The 22,211-nt window shown below is 42.8% G+C and overlaps 1 protein-coding gene and 1 long non-coding RNA gene across 2 annotated transcripts in view; one reads left to right on the forward strand and one right to left on the reverse strand.

Moving 5' to 3' along the window:
- ATP10D (ATPase phospholipid transporting 10D (putative)) overlaps window positions 1–22,211 on the reverse strand; it is a 168,032-nt gene that overhangs the window by 60,002 nt on the left and 85,819 nt on the right. Inside the window, exons 11-16 of the mRNA XM_040418908.1 lie at window positions 18,595–18,774; window positions 12,824–13,409; window positions 11,300–11,403; window positions 10,024–10,150; window positions 9,491–9,675; window positions 6,300–6,603 (exon numbers count right to left, since the gene is read on the reverse strand). Of these exons, the coding sequence (XP_040274842.1) occupies window positions 6,300–6,603; window positions 9,491–9,675; window positions 10,024–10,150; window positions 11,300–11,403; window positions 12,824–13,409; window positions 18,595–18,774 (1,486 nt within the window). The remainder of the gene's footprint in view (window positions 1–6,299; window positions 6,604–9,490; window positions 9,676–10,023; window positions 10,151–11,299; window positions 11,404–12,823; window positions 13,410–18,594; window positions 18,775–22,211) is intronic.
- LOC120990235 lies at window positions 3,935–21,787 on the forward strand. The gene is made up of 3 exons (XR_005776387.1): window positions 3,935–3,947; window positions 11,773–11,775; window positions 21,658–21,787. It is a non-coding gene; the product is annotated as an uncharacterized LOC120990235 (long non-coding RNA).

Raw genomic sequence — 22,211 nt, forward strand, 5'->3', positions numbered from 1 at the left:
CAACTGACCTGGTGCAGAATGCCCTAGGGATATGCTGATTCACCTGTAGTGTACAGCATAGTCCTCCAAGCCACGTTAAAACCATGGTACCCCCCCCCCCCCAAGGTTCTGTGCTGTTGCAATATGTCGATGATTTGTTACCGTGTAGCATGTCAGCTGAGGCCAGCATTCAGGGTGGCTTATCACGGTTACAATGGTTGTCAGGATGTGGTCACAAAGTGGCACTTAAGAAAATGCAATGGTGTAAAATGCAGGTTGAATACTTGGGCTTTGTCCTCACAAAAGGTGAAAGGAGAATCAGCACAGAAAGAGTTGAGTCTATTGCGGGCCTGGTCACCCCGCACACCAAGAAAGAAATGTTGTTATCTTTCCTTGGTATGATAAACTACTGTAGACAATGGATTCCTGATTGCTCCTATTATGACAATGTTTTGAGGCAAGCCACTCTGGAAGAAAATCCAGATCTGATTAAATGGTCTTCTGAAATGTACAATGCATTTGATTATCTGAAATGTTCACTCATGTCAAGTCCAGGGCTGGGCCTCCCTGACTAATATTCCCTTCCACATGTTTGCACGCCAAAACTGTAAAACCATGGCGGGGGTACCTACACAAGAACACGGAGGCAAGTTGCGTCCTTGTGCATTTTTCTCAAAGGTTATGCCCACCTCTGTTCAGGGGATGCCGGCATGTCTGCGTTCCCTTGCAGCCTGTGCAATGATGGTAGAATTAGCAACTACTTTCACCCTGGGACATTTAACCTTCTTGCACACTACACATGATGTTGTAGGCTTGCTCAGAGGTGTACATACACAACACATGTCAGCACAAAGATTATCTGGATATGAGATCCTGTTGCTCAGTAACCCTTCACTCCAGATTAAATATGCATCCAACATTACAGGTCCAGCACCTATTTTGAATGCATTACTAGGGCTAAAAGGAACAGAAGACGTCCTTCCTGACACACATGATTGCCTACAGGTCCTCAATCATGCGACGTCACCCAGTGCTGACTTATCAACTGTTCCCATACTTGACGCACCATAAGTCTTTGTTGATGGATCATGTTCTCGTCCCACTGACACCATATTCTGTGCAGCATATGCTATTGTCATGCTGCCAGACATAGTCCTGGAAACAAGCCCAATTCCCATCCAGTCTGCACAGGCAGCTGAACTCATTGCACTCACAAGGGCTTGCATACTACACACCAATAAACCTGTCACCATTTACACAAACAGCAGATATGCTCATGGTGTAGTATGGGATCAAGGAATGATTTGGCAGAGGAGAGGATTCACTGCAGCAGATGGTAAAAGAATCTCACATGCACAGCTAGTCACGGACCTCTTGGCCGCAATCAGACTGCCTTCAGATCTAGCTATAATACATTGCAGGGCACACACAAATGGAAAAGACAGAATTTCAAGAGGAAATGCACTTGCAGATAGTGTAGCTAAAGACACAGCCAAGAGAAACCCAAACAGAACGAATCATGACAATTGGGAAATGGCAGTCCTACACCCACCCTCACCTGATTTGACACACATGCTAACAGACCTACAAGGGTATGCAACTGAAACAGAGGAAAAGGATTGGTGCTATCCAATTTTGCAGAAAAATCCACAGTCTGGATTGGTCTGCAAAGAGGGGAAGCCATGCATACCTCAGCATAGTGTATCCATCTTTATTGCACACTTTCACGGGCTAGGACACAACAGCATACAAACCACCCAATGTTGTTGAGCCAAAGTTTTTACATCACTGATAGCAAACAGCTAGTCACGGACTACATACACAGATGTATTACGTGCTTGAGAAACAACCCACTGAAAATACCTCACCAACACTTTGACTACCCCACTACACCATTCACCCACTTGCAGGTGGATTACACCTAAAACAAAAGGGAAACAAGAGTATGCATTAGTGATAGTGGACATGTTCTCAAGGTGGCCAGAAGTCTTCCCTACAAAGGCAGAAGATGCTAAAACTACAGCCAAAATCCCGACTCAGCAAATAATTCCAAGGTGGGGCTGTCCTCTTGTTATTGAGTCAGACCAGGGGCCAGCATTCACCTCAAAACTTGAGATAGCCAGACTGTTACAGGTGGAATGGAAATTTCATATTCCATACCACCCACAAAGCTCAGGCATTGTGGAAAGAATGAACAGGACAGTTAAAGACAAACTCAGGAAGGCCACTACCCATAATACTTGCAGAAATTAGAATGAAGCCTAATAAGAAGTTAGGGATGTCACCATTCGAAATTCTAATAGGTAGGTCTTTCCCCACACCATGGGCAAAACGCCCCCTGGTAGTGCAGGAAGGAGACCTGGACCTGATCAGAGATGAGTATGTTACTAATCTGATCAAGGTCCTTAGTAAAACTGAAGAAAAAGTTGCTTGTAAGTCTCCTTCTCTTTCACAGGAAGAAACCCACCCATTCCGGGTAGGCGATCAGGTGATGGTCAAGATCTTAAAGAAGGGAAAGGAACCAGGAAGCTTCACCTACGGACCACCCACCGAGGTAGTCGCAATCACCAGAACAGCAGTCCTCACTGAACAGTCACCCACGTGGATCCACGCCACAAGAATTAAGCTGGTAAAGAAAAGAGAGGTACTAACGGAGGCAGAAAGCCTTGACCTTGAAGAACAGAAGGGGTACTAACGGAGGCAGACAGCCTTGACCCCCAACGAGATGATGCAGTCGGAAAATTCCTTGAGATGGCTGAGATGCAGTGTATTGATAATTGCGATTCTATGTCTTCTACTCACCCTCCCACAGTTGTGGGACAGGCAGACACACCTGAAGACGGAGTGCAGGGGGGGGGGGGGAAGACAATCTGTGGAGGACGAAGGAGAATTTATGGCTGTACCTGGCCAAAACTCTGAACTTAACTGATTTCTGTCTCCGAACCACTTTATCCGCATCTGACATTTTGGAGACTTGTCTGGTAGCAGTCCCCACCCCAGTAGCTATATGGACGGGGCTCCTACGTTCCCAATGGAATGACACTTATCTACAAAATGATGATGTTAAATATGGACATATAAATCCTTATCATGCTTGTTATAACTGTTCTACATATAAGACTCTGCAAAGTAACATGATAAAAATAAATTACAGGTCTTTTTACAGCAGCAGAAATATGTTACAAATTCACCTGCGATGAGAAACTATTGCCTCTCGGCATACAAGCAAAAATGCAGAACAAGACTAAGCTAAATATTTGCAACAGAAACATAAATAACTGTAAAAAGATAGTATCAGGAAAGAATATGCAATGTAATAGTACAAAAACAGTACCATCCCTAGACAAAAATGTACCTCGACCAACAGGATGGGTATTGGCCTGTGGAAATACTAGTTACACATACATACCGGCCAATATTACAGAGGGACCCTGCACAATAGCTAGGTTGACGTTAACAATGATACCACTAGTCCCGGCAATACGGACGCGACACACGAGAGACACTTCCCTACAGCTACCAGAAAATTGTGACTACAATGTGAACCTCCTCTCTAGAGCAGAGTACATAAGTTTAGGGGTATCTATGGTAGGGGTACCAGGGTTGGCCATATATAACCACAGGACAATATCAAAACTTGCCTGTTTTATGGTAAAAACAGATAAATGTCACTAGTACAATTCTTGACTATCTATTGCTTCAACATGGCGTAGGATGCTCAGCGTTCGCAGGGATGTGTTTCAATTTATCAGATCACTCCCGTGGCATAAAAGATAAAATAGGCCAACTAGAAGAGATGATTAAACACATAAAACAAGATGTGGACCAAGGTTGGTGGGACTGGCTTTTTGGCTGGATACCTGACTTTGGTCAAATAAGTTATGTCTTAGGAGTGGCACTCGCCGTGGTCGCTGCAATAGTGTGTCTCTGCTGTTGTCTACAGTGTGTGCCCTCCCTTCTTGCCATATGTCAGAAAGTGGCCGAAAGAGGGGTACACTCAACATTCCTCTATACTCCGGTAGAGATGGAAGAGGCAAACACAACCTCAACAAAGCCTGAGGATTATACTCCTGAAGGGTATAAAGAATATCTAAAGGCTTATAAACAAACTAAGGGAGAAAAGAGAAAGAACCATATAATATAAAATATATAAGGTTCTAAGAGGGGATTAAAGGGATAAATGTGACTCCATTTTGTCTGTTCTAACAATGTGTATTGTGATAACATCTTGTTCATGCACTGTTTCAAGTTCCCCCACTGGAATTTAGGAATCTCTTTCCTTTGACAATTTCCTGAAATTCCTAAGTTCCTAGTGAAAACAAACAGTCACGCCTTATAAGGTCATAATGTTTACTAGCCTATATGTGTCTACACATGATTGGTTAATGCTGTTACTATGTAAATTATACTCTCTATCTTATAAAAGGCTGAACTGAAGGACAATAAAATTAGAGTGAATTTGAACAGACACGTGTTGGTGTCATATCAGACAAGTTCATTCTCCTGGCGCCAGATAAGAACTAACCCAAGCTGACCAACGAAGTCCGGTATCAGGGATACCATAGCAAAAGGGTCCAAATTTCCTTACAGCTCCTGTTTTGCAAGTGACTTGCCACCTTTTATCATTCATTTTATCCACTTTAGATTCTAGATTAATTTTATCTATTTTATCATTCCTTTTATCCACTAGTAAATATTCTATTTTTATACTATTTTGTGGTGTATCTCTGTTAGGTCTTTGCAGTGTATTTTACACACCATGGTGTGGACTGTATTTGCTGACATTTGTAGGTGTTTTATTGAAATAGGTCTTGTATTTGCATGTATAAAAGATTTTTGCAAAGCTGTCTGAAAATACAGTGACCTGTATGGTGCTTTATATCAAAGACAGGTGTGCAAAAATTTTAGATAGGGAAATAATTGGTTTACTGTAACACACTTTACAACCAAATCTACAAGAAACAAGAATTCTTTGATTCTTCTATACAAGATGAAACAGAAGAGAAGGATTCCCATTTTTAACATTTTCTGTGTATTTTCTACCTTTAGGCACTGTACACACGGTTTCTACAGATGGCACTTGGCGTTAATGCTGCACCAACCAAACCCTCAGTGGGTGTCTGCTTGCAGTTTAGCTCTACTCAATGGACATTCTAATTGAAAAACCGTAGCAGGAGGGATTTCTCCTGCAGAATACGCCAAAGATTTTGCCTTTGCAAACTCCACTGTGATAACTAGCCCTTAGGCCTCTTTCACACGAGCGTTGCGGGAAAATGTGCGGGTGTGTTGCGGGAACATGCGCGATTTTTCCACGCGAGTGCAAAACATTGTAATGCGTTTTGCACTCGCGTGAGAAAAATCGGCATGTTTGGTACCCAAATCCGAACTTCTTCACAGAAGGTCGGGCTTGGGATTAGTGTTCTGTAGATTGTATTATTTTCCCTTATAACATGGTTATAAGGGAAAATAATAGCATTCTGAATACAGAATGCATATTAAAATAGCACTGGAGGAGTTTAAAAAAAAAAAAAAAAAAAAAAAAAAAAAAATTTAACTCACCTTAATCCACTTGATTGCGCAGCCCGGCATCTCCTTTTGTCTTCATCTTAGCTGTGTGCAGGAACAGGACCTGTGGTGACATCACTCCGGTCATCACATGATCTTTTACCATGGTGATGGATCATGTGATGGACCATGTGATGGACCATGTGATGACCGGAGTGACGTCACCACAGGTCCTGTTCCTGCACACAGCTAAGATGAAGACAGAAGGAGATGCCGGGCTGCGCGATCAAGTGGATTAAGGTGAGTTCAATTATTATTATTATTATTTTTTAACCCCTCCAGCGCTATTTTACTATGCATTCTGTATTCAAAATGCTATTATTTTCCCTTATAACCATGTTATAAGGGAAAATAATAATGATCGGGTCTCCATCCCGATAGTCTCCTAGCAACCGTGTGTGAAAATCGCACCGCATCCGCACTTGCTTGCAGATGCTTGCGATTTTCACGCAACCCCATTCAATGGGGCCTGCGTTGCGTGAAAAACGCAGAATATAGAGCATGCTGCGATTTTCACGCAACGCACAAGTGATGCGTGAAAATCACCGCTTATGTGAACAGCCCCATAGAAATGAATGGGTCGGGATTCAGTGCGGGTGCAATGCGTTCAACTCACGCATCGTATCCGCGCGGGATACTCGCCCGTGTGAAAGGGGCCTTAGTGTTTAATTTCACAGGAATACTGTACCAAAATAGTTAGAAAAATGCCCAGTCACATTTTAATGCCAAAGAAGGAGCAGCAAATTGTTACTAACCAATAGCAAGGGTCATCACTTTCACGTTATTCCGGACAAGCTTAACCACTTGGCTTTTCTGCAGAGGAGTTGCTCTGCAGCATATCACAGCTTTACAATGCTGAGCGAGGTAGAGGAACTTCTTCTCCAGAGTTTCATGCAGTGCAAAGTCTAGGCTCTTCCCATCGATTATCAAGGCAAAGTCAACAGTTTCTTTCTCAAAGGACGAATTATGTGATTTCTCATCTTTTGTTAGCAGAGGGTCTGACACCAGGTGTCTTTCTATTTCACCAATGATGTTGTCTACCAGAACCTCACACGTTGCCTATGAACAATACAAGTACATATTATTTATTTGAAAGTGCCATTGATTCCATCTAACTGTACATCTAAGAGGGGGTTACACATAATATAAAAATACAATAAACAAGAAACTATTAACAGGCTGGTAACAGAGCATGAGAGGACCCCGTCTACGAGAGCTTACAAGGCACAGTAGGTGAGAGGAAAGTCTGCTCATCTGGCTCTGTGGTGGCAGCATACTTAATGCAAGTGCCTTCCTGAAGAGGTGGGTTTTCAGGTTGCCTTTAAAGGTCTGGATGTTGGGGGGAGAGTTTGATGTGCTGGGGTAGCGAGTTCACATGAGAAATCATGTAGAGGATTATGTGAAGAATGGACAAAGAAGGAGGTCCTGTGAAGATCAGACATTACCGTACGTGTGGGCACAGGGGATGTATCAGGAAAGCAGAACATAGAGATAAGGAGGGGACAGGTTGTGGACGGCCTTATATGTAGTTGTGACAAACATTCAAATGCAAAGGAAAACACAAAAGCACTTTGCTGTCTGACAAAAGGCACATAAGGCCTCATGCCCACATCCATTGTTCTGGTACGCATCCGAGCCGTAGACACTTCAATGGGTCCGCAAAAGATGCGGACAGCACTCCATGTGCTGTCCGCATCCGTTGCTCTGTTCCGTGGCTCCGCAAAAAAAATATAACATGTGCTATTCTTGTCCGCGCTTTGCGGACAAGAATAGGCAGTTATATTAAAGGCTGTCCGTGCCGATCAGCAAATTGCGGAACGAGCACGGACACCATCCTTGTTTTACGGATCCGCGGTTTGCGGACCGCAAAACACACAACGGTCGTGTGCATGTAGCCTAAATGATCTAGGAAATACTAGGGGAAACTAACAAAAACTTCTGCAAATGCCCAAAAAAAAAAAAAAAAAGTTATATTTCTCTAACGACATAAAACTTGCTTGTGTTTTGATGTTGACTGCAATAAGAAAAATGTTTTTTTTCTTCCTTTTTTTAGTTTATGACCGTTTGTCCATACAGACTGCAATAATATACACTTTTTCTTTTTATTAAGATATATAATAGGGATATTTCAGTTATAGCATAGGGCAGGGATGGCCAACCTGAGGCTCTCCATAGGTTGCAAAACTACAACTCCCAGCATGCCCAGACTGCCAACTGCTATCAGCCTACAGCAGAGCATTGTGGGAATTGTAGTTTTACAACAGCTGGAGAGCTGCAGGTTGGCCATGCCTGGCATAGGGGATAGAGGATGGGATATAATTATTAGACTGGTGGGGGTCCAACCACTGGAATCCTCATTAAGCACAAGAACAGGAGCCACACAGCTCGCAGGGACCGTGAAAAGGAATGGAAAGGCAGGTCGGGCATTTGCTCACTGCCGCTCTCTATGGGCCTGCCAGAAATAACCAAGCGGTCCACTTGGGGCCCCCATTCTTATGATTTGTAGTGGTCTCAGATGTTGAAGCCCCACCAATCTAAAAGTTATACTCTATCCTGTGAATAGGCGATAACCTAATATAACCGGAATACCCCTATAATCCTATAGTGCCTCCAACATAATAATATAAAAGGGTAGTAGTACATTTCCTGTGCCCGTACTGGAAGTCTGACCCTGTCCTCCAACAAGGAACTGAAATTAGTTCTGCACAGAGGAATTGAAAGGCTTCATTTTTCAGTACATATTATTATTATTATTATTAATCCAGACATCTTAGAGCAGAACTTGAAAAAGTTAATTTTTTTTGGTTTCAGTTCATTTTCAAATTCAGAAGAATGTCAAATGCACATAAAAAGGGAAGAGTTTCAAAAAGATGCAATGTTTCTTTGGGAATCAAGGCCCAGAATTCTGAAAAGGTTAACGTGTACCTCCAGTTCTAAACAAGCTTTCAGAAATGAATAGTACAGGTGAATAGAAGAAACTTTGTAATACATCATATTAAAGAATGATGCTTCCTCCTGGGCTTCTCAGGCTGCTCCTCTTTCTCTTCACTCCACCTCTTATCTCTATTAGCTCCCCTCTCTGTCTCCAGCCTTACAAACAAAGGTTTCTGAAGAAAAAAAGAAGAGGGATGTGGAGGCTGCTGCCAGCTGGAGAAAGAATTAGGCCTCTTTCAGACGAGCATGTGCCGTGCAGAAATCACACTCTGCGTGTGAGCGAGATTACCTGTTATAGACGCTGCTTGTTTCGCAGGAGTGCATGACACTAAACTGATTTATAATGCTGTGTGTCTCTGTATGACCTGTATCTACAGAATTATACTGACAGCATTATGTCAGTATAAGGCCTCTTGCACTCAAACATGTTTTTTGTTTTTTGTGTTCCATATACGGAACCATTAATATCAATGCTCCCTACTCCCTATGCATTCCGTTTCCATATTTCCGTTCGAAGATAGAACACGTCCTATTACTGTCCACACAACGGACAAGGATAGTACTGTTCTATCAGGGGCCAGCTGTTCCATACGCCATACGGTCATGTGCAAAAGGCCTAAGTCTGTAGATACAGGCCATGCAGAGACACACCGCATTATAAATCATTATAATGCCATGAAGTGTGCATAATGGGGATTCAAGCTCACACATGAAACATCATTTCCGCACAAGACACGCTCGTCTGAAAGAGGCCTAAGGGATGAGGAGGCTGCTGCCAGCTAGAAAGTGATTTATTACCTCACGCTGAACACTGTAGAACCTTATCCTACTGGATATAGTAGAGTCGTAAAACAAAGCAGCCTGATAAAAGGAAACGGAAGCTTTTTTCTTTAACAAGATACATTACACCGTTTCTTATATTCACCTGTACTATTCATTTATGGAGAGTTCTTTTATAACTGGAGGTACACTTTAAGAAATATTCTTGCTAACTATACGTAAATATACGCACCCTTTCTTGTCTGGTTATTGTGAAGATTTTGTAACTATGTTCTAGAAGTTGGCAAGAATATGCAATGTTGACTGCAGTCTCTTCCTTGTCCCCAGTAAGCATCCAAATTTTAATACCAGCTTTTCTTAGTGACTCTATGGTCTCTGGAACACCTTCCTGTAGACGGTCTTCAATACCAGTAGCCCCTGAAATGAATGGTATACACGGTAAATCACACCCTATTAGCTGAATATGTTGTGTATAAAGCCTCCTCAGCAAAGCCCTGTTGTCCTTCACCCCTGACCTCCTTGCTGAACCTCCATCAGATGCGTCATCGACACCCTCCCTCTTGAGATCACAGCTCTGCACACTCAGTTGTCAGAGTGGATCTGTCTGGACTACTACATGAGCCCACTTCCCTGAGCCTCAGTGGCAGTTTCTCTCCCCTACTTCAGCTCACTCTAAATGAACATCACAAACATAATGTGAACAAGGCTTAAGTGCAGCAGCTCTAAAACCAATTCATACAAGACAATACACTAAAATAAACCTACCAAGCAGCATTAGATTGGTTTCCAGTTTAAGTGCAGACTCGTATAAAAGTTCTTCCCGGTTATCGATACTGGTTTCTGCTACACTATGGCCATGAAGCCACTCGGCATAGTCCACATCAGTCATAACCTACAGGAGAGAGCACACAATGACATATTCTACACAGAATATCAACAGAAGCTATTACTGGTAATAAAGCCACTGTCCTCTACACTTGTCTACCTAACCCACCTGTCCATGAGGTTTGTCCCCTAGTCCTTAAAGAGAACCTATCCTGACATGTCTTGAGTTAGAGTTCCAGCGGGCTCTTCCGGCAGCTGGCTACCTGAATGCCCGCCGGCCCCATTAACCATAATAGGGACAGGTGGACATCTGTCCATAACCAGGCAAATATGCAGAAAATAGTCTGGATAAAAAAACGCAGCATGCAGCAGTATTTATCCAGCCAATTGTTGGCCTATTTGCCAAGTTGCGGCAGGATCTCTGCAGGTCCCTATTATAGTTAATGGGGCTGGCGGGCACTCAGGTGGCGTCCGGCAATGCCACATCCAGAGAGCTCTGTAATGCTTCCATCCCCCTTGTAATAATTCTAGAACAGCTATGACGTTGTTGTGCCACACCTTTATTATTCCCGCTAGAAGTTATACGTGAATTACTGGCAGTTTGCAATGAAGGTCCAGCTGGGTATTACCAGTTGGGGGGGGTGTCCCTGCACAGCCCGACACTGGCAGCACTGATTGGTTAGTGTCACAGTGTGCAGTGATACTCCACAAATGGTAACACCCATGTGGGCCTTCACTGCAAAGTACTAGTACCGTAATTCATAACTTCTAGTAGAAATAATAAAGGAATGACATCACAAGAGTTAGAAGAACAGATACTCCAGAATTGTTATTACATGAGGAATACAAGTAGTTACTAAAATAGACATGTCAGGAGAGGTGGGAGGTTCTCTTTAAATTCCATTGTTCCATGTTTAGTTTTCTTGAACTGATCAGTTTGGGAAGGCACTATCCACCCTGTCCTCGAAGATCCTATTAGCGGTACTGTGGTATAAACTGGAGAGATAGGCCTGTATGACAGGGGTGACTTTTTGATTAGCAATGAGTCAGACCAGGTTTGGATCGGTTATCCAAGGCCACCACTCGATAAACAAGGAGTCAGTAGCCCACTTAGCCTCCGGACCTCTGCAGTTGCCCGTGTATGATGATGTTTAATGCACATTAGTGAGTTTCATTAACACAATTGTGTCTTACTGCTGAGCATATTCTGACTTACCTTCTTAGCAATACATAAAGTGCGGAGTCCTCCTTTAGCATATTTATCTAAATGTTTCTGTGTTAGCGTTCGGATCTCCGTCTGCAGAACTTCTGTTTTGTTATCTGCAAACACAACGTAACTAAAGACTATGCCACCTACAGAGATACCATTATACAAGTGTAGCTTGACATAACCACTGATACAGCATATTAAAGGGGTTGTCGCATTATATAATTAAAAAAATGCACAGCGTGGTTCAAGATAGTAAAAGTAGTAAATACCTTACCAATAACTCACTGCTGCCTTTCGGAGGCCTCCTGGGCCCCCTGCCAGTCTCTGTACTTTCTAGACCCTATCGAGATGGACATGTGCATGTGACCACTCAGCCAATCATTATTGCCCGTGATTGGCTGAGTGGTCATATTTCTGTGCTGATGGACCAGAATTACAGACACTGGCGAGGGATCCAGAAGGCGACATAGCGGGGACAGCAGGTGATCGGTGAGGTATTAAAAAGAATACTTTGAAATCTATACACTGCTAAAAATGACAATTTTAACCTTGCTATATTTTTGATGTAATCCAGTGCCTTACTAAAATATAACCTTTAATAAGTTAGATTAAAAAAGCTCCATGGCGTCCTCGTGACGCATTTTGCGCTCTCAGCTTGACAAAGCGCAGTATGCGCGAAACGCATCACCGAGGAGGTCATGGAGCTTTTTAATCCAACTTATTAAAGGTTATATTTTAGCAAGGCACTGGATTACATCAAAAATATTTCCATTAAGTTTGTTGGCCACGCAGGGGACTATCCGTGCAGCCGGACAATCACTTCCCAGGAGAACCTACACGCCACTGGAATTTCAGGTGAGCTGTACAAATGTTGTATTTCCCTTTTTTCTCATATTAGCCTTGCTATATCTGTATGCACATGTTCAAAAACAACATACAAATAATCTTTCCCATTTCTAACACCACTTCTTCAGCCAATAATCGGTCACTTGTTTCCAGCACAGAATTGCAGTATAATGTGGAATTTCACACGGTTCAGAGGAACCAATGAAGAATTTCCTCTGCTAACAAAGAAATAATGTTTAAAGGGGTTCTCCGGGAATGTTTTTAGATGGCCACAAGCAACCTGTCCTAGAATGTGAGCAGGACTGGTTGCCTCCACTTGCAGAGCTGTCTAGGGGATGAGGTTGCTTTATATATACTACTTATTAGTAAGCATTCCTGTCAGGCTGCTCAGCCATGATAGCATATTATAGGCAGGCTCTCACGATTATCATCTATTGTAGAGCAGAATAGTGTGTAGTCAGGCCTCACCCCCTACCCCATAGACAGCTCTGCAAGGGGAGGAAACCAGTCCTGATCACATTCTAGGACAGGTTGCTGGCAGCCATTTGAAATCATTCCTGGAGAACCCCTTTAATATGTGATAATTTAGCAACTGTGAAACTGTAATAAATTAGTATTCTTGTTTTTAGAATCACTGAGACATCATGTTTATAGGCAGCTATTGAAAAAAGGCCACAAACTTACCATTAAAAGCCAAGGTTAGAAGATCCATTATTACAGAGTCCGCACCTTTTGTATACACCACTACCTCATTGGACAAAGGGTTTCGCACCACAACAGACATCCTTTTCCTCACAGAGTCAAATGGCAAAATGTGCAAAAGTTGAAATGCTAAAGGTCCTAGAAAGCCAAGCTCCACAGTGACTTGGTCAGGAGTCCGAGACTGAAGAGTGCATTTGTAAGCTCTGGCAGCGTGAACCAATGCAGCCTCATCCGGGGACTCTGCTTCATAGTAAAGCTCACACGTGGTGGGTTTATCAGTGGCATCACTGGGACTTGCCAGGTCTGAATTTTCCAACCCCTCCGGGGGCATTTCACTAGTAGCATCCAGACTAATCTCTGAGGTAGGGACACCCTCAGTAGGAGAAGCCAGCTTCATTCTACTAAAGAAGGGCACTTTGTTCATAAAGTTGTTGGGAGTTTCGGAACTGGAATCTTTGCCGCCAGACAGTGAGGTGGAGCTCAGTTTCCGAACCGAGAACTTCTGAAACATCTGCTTGATTTCTTCAAGAGATTTCATTGGAGTTTTAATTAAGGATGGCATCCTTACCTGTCAATATAAGAAACAACAGCATTCTAAGACATGTGCAGGTACCCTCTAAATATACTCACCTACCTCTGATAAATCTCTAATTGACAAAGGCTTGGTCAATCCCTTATCCCTTTAAGTCCTCTACTTCACTTGGACTAGGCCCAGTCAAATGTACTACTAGTTCTTACAGGAAATACATTATTTTAATTAGGGTGGGTTCACATCACGTTTTCCCCATCCGTTTAACGTATACATTCAACGGATGCATCAGACTGATGGCATCCGTTCACCATAGAACTCCACTATAGAAAAAAGAATATTTTTTTTTACCATTGTAAAAAAAAAATTATATATATATATATATATATATATATATATATATATATATATATATATATATATTACCAGACTCTACAGGATACAAGAATGTGGTGTCCTGCATTTTTGTATCTTTTTTTCCTAACGTATACGTCAAATGGAGGCACAAAATGTGATGTGAATCCACCCTTAGAATCCCACATCGTGTCAGATCTAAAAATATTTGTGAATTTGATGCAGAAACTGGAAAACCAGAAATTAATTATATATAGGTCTTTCTGAAAAACTGTAGGGTGTGGGCATATTGTGTTTTTTGTTATTGAATTCATGGATCGCCAACATGAGCAGGTGCAAATCATGCAGTATTACAGTAATTACCCAAGATGTAGTTCAAAATCTTGACAAGAACATAACTAGAGAGCCTCTTATTTATTAAAGTGTGTATGATTTCTTTTATGATGGATGGACTGATAATGTGGTGCCCACAGAGCAGTGCAAAATCAGCTCAGCTCTGTGGGCAGCCACTTTAAACGGGTTATGCCATGAGTGATATAATTTTTTTTAAATCGGACAAACTAAAGCACATGACAATCTCTTTCTTAAAAAGCTAGAACCAGCCCTGTGCCTCACATGGATCCAAAAATCAAATTAATTTATTTTTGTTACAGAAAGTAAATTATAAAAGTTAACCAGTTCTTCACACGGAGTTGTATTAAAATAAGATTTAACCACTTCCCGCAACTGTAACGCCGAAAGGCGTCATTGCGGCGGCTCCCCCAGGCTACGCTAACGCCAATAGGCGTCATCTCGCGTGAGCCGAGATTTCCTGTGAACGCGCGCACACAGGCGCGCGCGCTCACAGGAACGGAAGGTAAGAGAGTTGATCTCCAGCCTGCCAGCGGCGATCGTTCGCTGGCAGGCTGGAGATGTGTTTTTTTTAACCCCTAACAGGTATATTAGACGCTGTTTTGATAACAGCGTCTAATATACCTGCTACCTGGTCCTCTGGTGGTCCCCTTTGTTTGGATCGACCAACAGAGGACACAGGTAGCTCAGTAAAGTAGCACCAAGCATCACTACACTACACTACACCCCCCCCCCGTCACTTATTAACCCCTTATTAGCCCCTGATCACCCCTGATCACCCCATATAGACTCCCTGATCACCCCCCTGTCATTGATCACCCCCCTGTCATTGATCACCCCCCTGTAAAGCTCCATTCAGACGTCCGCATGATTTTTACGGATCCACTGATAGATGGATCGGATCCGCAAAACGCATCCGGACGTCTGAATGAAGCCTTACAGGGGCGTGATCAATGACTGTGGTGATCACCCCATATAGACTCCCTGATCACCCCCCTGTCATTGATTACACCCCTGTCATTGATCACCCCCCTGTAAAGCTCCATTCAGATGTCCGCATGATTTTTACGGATGCACTGATAGATGGATCGGATCCGCAAAACGCATACGGACGTCTGAATGAAGCCTTACACGGGCGTGATCAATGACTGTGGTTATCACCCCATATAGACTCCCTGATCACCCCCCTGTCATTGATCACCCCCCCCTGTCATTGATCACCCCTCTGTAAGGCTCCAGACATTTTTTTGGCCCAAGTTAGCGGAATTATTATTTTTTTTTTCTTACAAAGTCTCATATTCCACTAACTTGTGTCAAAAAATAAAATCTCACATGAACTCACCATACCCCTCACGGAAACCAAATGCGTAAAATTTTTTAGACATTTATATTCCAGACTTCTTCTCACGCTTTAGGGCCCCTAGAATGCCAGGGCAGTATAAATACCCCACATGTGACCCCATTTCGGAAAGAAGACACCCCCAGGTATTCCGTGAGGGGCATATTGAGTCCATGAAAGATTGAAATTTTTGTCCCAAGTTAGCGGAACGGGAGACTTTGTGAGAAAAAAAATTAAAAATATCAATTTCCGCTAACTTGTGCCAAAAAAAAAAAATTTCTATGAACTCGCCATGCCCCTCATTGAATACCTTGGGGTGTCTTCTTTCCAAAATGGGGTCACATGTGGGGTATTTATACTGCCCTGGCATTCTAGGGGCCCCAAAGCGTGAGAAGAAGTCTGGTATCCAAATGTCTAAAAATGCCCTCCTAAAAGGAATTTGGGCACCTTTGCGCATCTAGGCTGCAATAAAGTGTCACACATCTGGTATCGCCGTACTCAGGAGAAGTTGGGGAATGTGTTTTGGGGTGTCATTTTACATATACCCATGCTGGGTGAGAGAAATATCTTGGTCAAATGCCAACTTTGTATAAAAAAATGGTAAAAGTTGTCTTTTGCCAAGATATTTCTCTCACCCAGCAAGGGTATATGTAAAATGACACCCCAAAACACATTCCCCAACTTCTCCTGAATACGGCGATACCACATGTGTGACACTTTTTTGCAGCCTAGGTGGGCAAAGGGGCCCATATTCCAAAGAGCACCTTTAGGATTTCACAGGTCATTTACCTACTTACCACACATTAGGGCCCCTGGAAAATGCCAGGGCAGTATAACTACCCCACAAGTGACCCCATTTTGGAAAGAAGACACCCCAAGGTATTCCGTGAGGGGCATGGCAAGTTCCTAGAATTTTTTATTTTTTGTCACAAGTTAGTGGAAAATGCTGATTTTTTTTTTTTTCATACAAAGTCTCATTTTCCACTAACTTGTGACAAAAAATAAAAAATTCTAGGAACTTGCCATGCCCCTCACGGAATACCTTGGGGTCTCTTCTTTCCAAAATGGGGTCACTTGTGGGGTAGTTATACTGCCCTGGCATTCTAGGGGCCCGAATGTGTGGTAAGGAGTTTGAAATCAAATTCTGTAAAAAATGACCTGTGAAATCCGAAAGGTGCTCTTTGGAATATGGGCCCCTTTGCCCACCTAGGCTGCAAAAAAGTGTCACACATCTGGTATTGCCGTACTCAGGAGAAGGTGGGGAATGTGTTTTGGGGTGTCATTTTACATATACCCATGCTGGGTGAGAGAAATATCTTGGCAAAAGACAACTTTTCCCATTTTTTTATACAAAGTTGGCATTTGACCAAGATATTTCTCTCACCCAGCATGGGTATATGTAAAATGACACCCCAAAACACATTCCCCACCTTCTCCTGAGTACGGCAATACCAGATGTGTGACACTTTTTTGCAGCCTAGGTGGGCAAAGGGGCCCATATTCCAAAGAGCACTTTTCGGATTTCACTGGTCATTTTTTACAGAATTTGATTTCAAACTCCTTACCACACATTTGGGCCCCTAGAATGCCAGGGCAGTATAACTACCCCACAAGTGACCCCATTTTGGAAAGAAGAGACCCCAAGGTATTTCGTGATGGGCATAGTGAGTTCATAGAAGTTTTTATTTTTTGTCACAAGTTAGTGGAATATGAGACTTTGTAGGAAAAAAAATAAAATAAAAAAAAATCATCATTTTCCGCTAACTTGTGACAAAAAATAAAAAGTTCTATGAACTCACTATGCCCATCAGCGAATACCTTAGGGTGTGTACTTTCCGAAATGGGGTCATTTGTGGGGTGTTTGTACTGTCTGGGCATTGTAGAACCTCAGGAAACATGACAGGTGCTCAGAAAGTCAGAGCTGCTTCAAAAAGCGGAAATTCACATTTTTGTACCATAGTTTGTAAACGCTATAACTTTTACCCAAACCATTTTTTTTTTACCCAAACATTTTTTTTTTATCAAAGACATGTAGAACTATAAATTTAGAGCAAAATTTCTATATGGATCTCGTTTTTTTTGCTAAATTTTACAACTGAAAGTGAAAAATGTCATTTTCTTGCAAAAAAATCGTTAAATTTCGATTAATAACAAAAAAAGTAAAAATGTCAGCAGCAATGAAATACCACCAAATGAAAGCTCTATTAGTGAGAAGAAAAGGAGGTAAAATTCATTTGGGTGGTAAGTTGCATGACCGAGCAATAAACGGTGAAAGTAGTGTAGTGCCGATTTGTAAAAAAGGGCCTGGTCTTTAGGGGGGTATAAACCTGTGGTCCTTAAGTGGTTAATGGTGGCATAACCCCTTTAAACACAAACTGAAAAAATTTGATGAAGAACCAGTTCCAATCAGAGCTGTATAGAAGAACCAGGAGTCCTGGAAGCGATAATATAGCCCTGATCTCCACATCATTGAGTTTGTCTGGGATTACATGAAGAGACAAAGGGATTTGAGCAAATCTACATCCTCAGAAGATCTGTGGTTTATTTCTCCAAGATGTTTGAGACAACCTCTCGCCGTGTTCCTTCAAAAACTGTGTGCAAGTGTATCTAGAACAATTGATGCCGTTTTGAAGGCGATGGATGGTTCCAACAAATATTGACTTGATTTGGATTTTGTTTTTCTTCATTCACTTTGCATTTTGTTAACTGATAAAAATAAACAATTAACACTAAACTAATTTTGAAAGCATGAGGATTGTCCGCAGTGATTATATCTGCTTATACAGGCCAGGAATAGAGGTCTTACAAGGGATAGATCGCTATCACAACAATCGGAGTCTGAATACTCACCAATTCCCATTCTGGCAGTTCCCTTATTCCCTGCAAACAGAACATGGCTGCTCAGCCAATCACTGGCTGAAACAGTGATTAGCCAATCATTTATTATGAGCCTGACTGGGGGCCTGGGAAGCTTCATAACAGGAGCAGCAGGGATCGGTAAGGTATATCTGACTTTTTACAGAATTCTGAGCCTCTTTAAAACATTTTAGCCAGGCAACACCTAAAATTTCTCCCCCTTTTTTTGAAGAACTGTCTGTAAAAAGTATAGAATTTCTTTCCATTAGCCATAAGAGAACTTTACTGAACGCAAAATAAAAAAAAACACAGATACCTACAAACCTTTTGGCGTGGTTGATTAGGTAAAGACACCACTACAGTATTACAGATGGCAAGTGCAAGCAAAAAGTCAATAATATAGGAAGACTCCAGAGCAGACTCCTGACAGGACAAACGCACACAGCGAGGAGTGATGCTGCTAAACTTCTCGAGTAATCCTGGGTCTGGGACCACATCTTTTTCCTGTTAAAGGTACAAATGTTTAAAGGGAATACATTGTCAGAAAATGAGTTATTGCTTAAATCAAGTCTTTATGTTAAACATATTATTAAAAAAACTGGCAATTTTTTTCTGATTCATCATCTATATTTTAAAAAGGCAAAACTGTGAAATTGTGCAGTTTTCTCTGACCACTAAATCTCATAATTCTTGTTCTATAGAGATCAAGGAAGCGTTCCTTCCCGACAGTTGGCTGCTCGTTCAGTGAAGGAGACTGTGCATGTACTTGCAGCAATCTCCTTCACTGCATAAGGACAGGGGATCACTATAGCGATCCCTCATTCGCATACAGAATCATGGCTTCTGAGCGGCAGAATCATAACCACACGATCTGCTGCTCAGAAGCCATGATTGGTGGTGCCTGCATCAACGACAGGATCACCCAATGAACGAGCGTTTCGCTCATTCTTTGGATGATTGACGGCACATTTAGACGGCCAGATGATCGAGAACAAACGTTTGCAGGAACAGTCGTTACCTGGACGATTATTGGTGCGTCTAAATGCACCTTAGGCTACTTTCACACTCGCGTTTAAACGGATCCGTCTGTAAAGCAGATTCGTTGGTCTCGTTTGTTTCCGTTTTGGCTTCCGTTTAGCGGATCCATTTTGTAATAGGAAGGCGTGTCTCAACGTGTCCACCCACTTTTACAGTGTATTTAAGTAGGGATTAATCCATTTAGGCTCTTTGTGTATTGGGAACATGTTGCCTGCACATATACGTCTGCTATTGAGGTTACTTATCCTGAAAGAGAGATGAAGAAGACGTGCTCAGGAAAGAAGAAGACGTCGGTATTGGGTCCACCTGATAACTTTCAAACGCATGACCAAAGGCATATTTTTTGTCCTGCATTTGGAGCTTCGTGGTAATTCAGAATTTTTTTTCAATTATATGCGCATGGCTATCGAGAGTTTTGACCAGCTACAGCAGCGCATTTCGACAAGCCTTGAAAGACAGGATACCCGCTACAGAAGGGCAATTACTCCTGCAGAGCGACTAATGGTGACAATAAGGTAAGGATTGTCCTAATTATTATATTTATTTTTTACAGCTCTATACTTTTTTTTTGAATATTTATGTACATTTTTTTATTTTGTCACAGGTTTCTTGCTACCGGAGAAAGTCTTTCATCGCTGCATTACCAGTAGCGGATGGGAATTTCAACGATCTCCGGTATAGTCCGCGATACTTGTCGTGTCTTGTGGGAGGTACTGCACGAGGATTACATCCCACATCCTACAACTGAACAGTGGCTTCAGATCGCAGACCAGTTTCTGCAAACCTGCCAATTCCCGAACTGTGTCGGAGCTGTGGATGGGAAACATTTACGGATTGTGAAACCTTCAGGAGGTGGCTCTGAATTCTATAACTACAAGAAATACTTTTCAATTATCTTGATGGCCATTGCGGATGCTGAATACCAATCCGCCGTTGACATTGGAGCTTATGGGCGGACAAATGACTCGATGGCTTTCAAAAAATCTGCAATGGGACGCCTCCTGTATTCAAAGGACTTTGGATTGCCAGCACCGAGACCTTCGCCAGGGACTGATGGACCTCCAATGCGATTTGTGGTAGTAGGGGACGAGGCGTTCCAAATGTGCGAGAACCTCATCAAGCCGTACTCTAGACGCGACTTGAACCCTGCAAAGCGCGTTTTTAACTACAGAATGGCGTATTCTCACCAAAGCCATCAATCTTAAAGGTTGAAACCACAGACTATGTAGTTAAAGCCTGTGTAGTTCTACATAACTATCTTATCAGAGGAACCACTGCGCCTGGACCCACAAGAGGTTGATTGCACACTTACCAGGCTGCAACATCTGGGGTGCTGATTCACATGGACCGTGACTTCCACAAGGGCTCATGTGAAAGGCCAAAAGATTGACCTATGATGTGCCAATCAGAGGGAATACGATCAATAAGGAGGCAAAAGATAGCTCATTATTGATGGTGCTACATGACATGTTCATGGTTCAGCCACCTTTAGCAATACGGCCGTTTTGAAACCAAAACTATCAAGGGCGTTATAATAAATGCATAGTGGTGAGCCGGCGGTAGTTTTGATTTCACTGCAACTGTAGTGCCAAAGGTTAATAGTCCCCTGTTCCAGACAATGAAAACTCACACACACAGTCAAGTAATTTATAGTTGTTGTTTTTTTTATTTGCAGAAAAAAATATATAAATTTATAAATAACAGTAAAAAAAAAAAAAAAAAATTATAACTGATGTCTTGAAGGGGAGGTGGACCGTCGCGACGTGGAATGTCTGGGGTTGGCAATGCTAGGCCCCCTGTCCTCTGGATAGGCATAAACATTACGGCCCCCAGGAAAAGATGCAGGGCGAATTTTTGGGGTGTGGAGAGTGGAAGGGTCCTGAGCATTTGTGGAGGAGGGAGACTGAAACGAAGTGGGAGGAAAATAGTCAGGAGGAGAAGTGGAAACGAAACAGAATGGAACACATGCTCGTGGGGGTGGGAATGGGAATGTTTGCAGGAATGGGAGTAGAATTGGGATGGGGAGTAGGTTTGGGATGGTGGTGGGGGTTGGAATTATTTTCCCACGACCCGTTCTCTATCATGTTCTTGAACTCATGCAACTGTCCGGGCGTCATTGAGTCCATCAAAGTGATTAGGCTTAGCCCATAATGTTAGTTAGGGCTGAGTTTAATAGCCGACTGCGCCCCCTGCCAGCGGCGCATCAAGTCATCACTAACGACCTTCTGATGTTCGGCAAAACCAAGAGCGTCAGAAACGACCTCTATAAGGTCCACATAATCACTTCGACTGCTCCTACCTGATTTCTGCCTACTCAATAGGGCTCTCAAATTTGGTCGGAAAATGTAGAGCCTCTATTGAGTGGAGGGATCAGGTAGGGGACCCAGATTGTCCTGAGCCGGTGCATGAGGGACAGGAGGCATGGGGGTGGCGATCCTTTCTGGTTCCGCCTCAAGAGGTGGCTCAGGCTCCCGAGTGCTGCTGACAGTTCTGTTGGAAGAAAAAGGAACTTCAACTACAGCATCCAGGTTCTATGCTATGGCTACATTCTACCTTATGGAGAATGCCCGAAACAGAGGGGCAAAACGCTCCTCTGTCTTAGACAGCCCTTTACATTCAGAGGGACAGAACATTTGTCCCTGCGACTGTAGGGGGCTGCACAAAACTGGAGAGCCAAACGCTCCTCTGTCTCAGACAGCCCCTTACACTCAGGGGGAGAGGAAATCAAACGCTATTTCCATTATTTTAAATAAATTTACCTTCTCATCGCCAGCATCTGTCGTAGGAACCTGAAGGCCTCAGTATACATATATGGAGGCCTTGAGGTTGCTCCGGAGCCACTCTTGAAGTGGTCCCGGATCGATCGCCACCGAGAGGTAACCTTGTTAACTCTGAAAAAACAA

This window comes from Bufo bufo, chromosome 2 (assembly GCF_905171765.1).
Source record: "Bufo bufo chromosome 2, aBufBuf1.1, whole genome shotgun sequence".
NCBI classification, from domain to species: domain Eukaryota; kingdom Metazoa; phylum Chordata; class Amphibia; order Anura; family Bufonidae; genus Bufo; species Bufo bufo.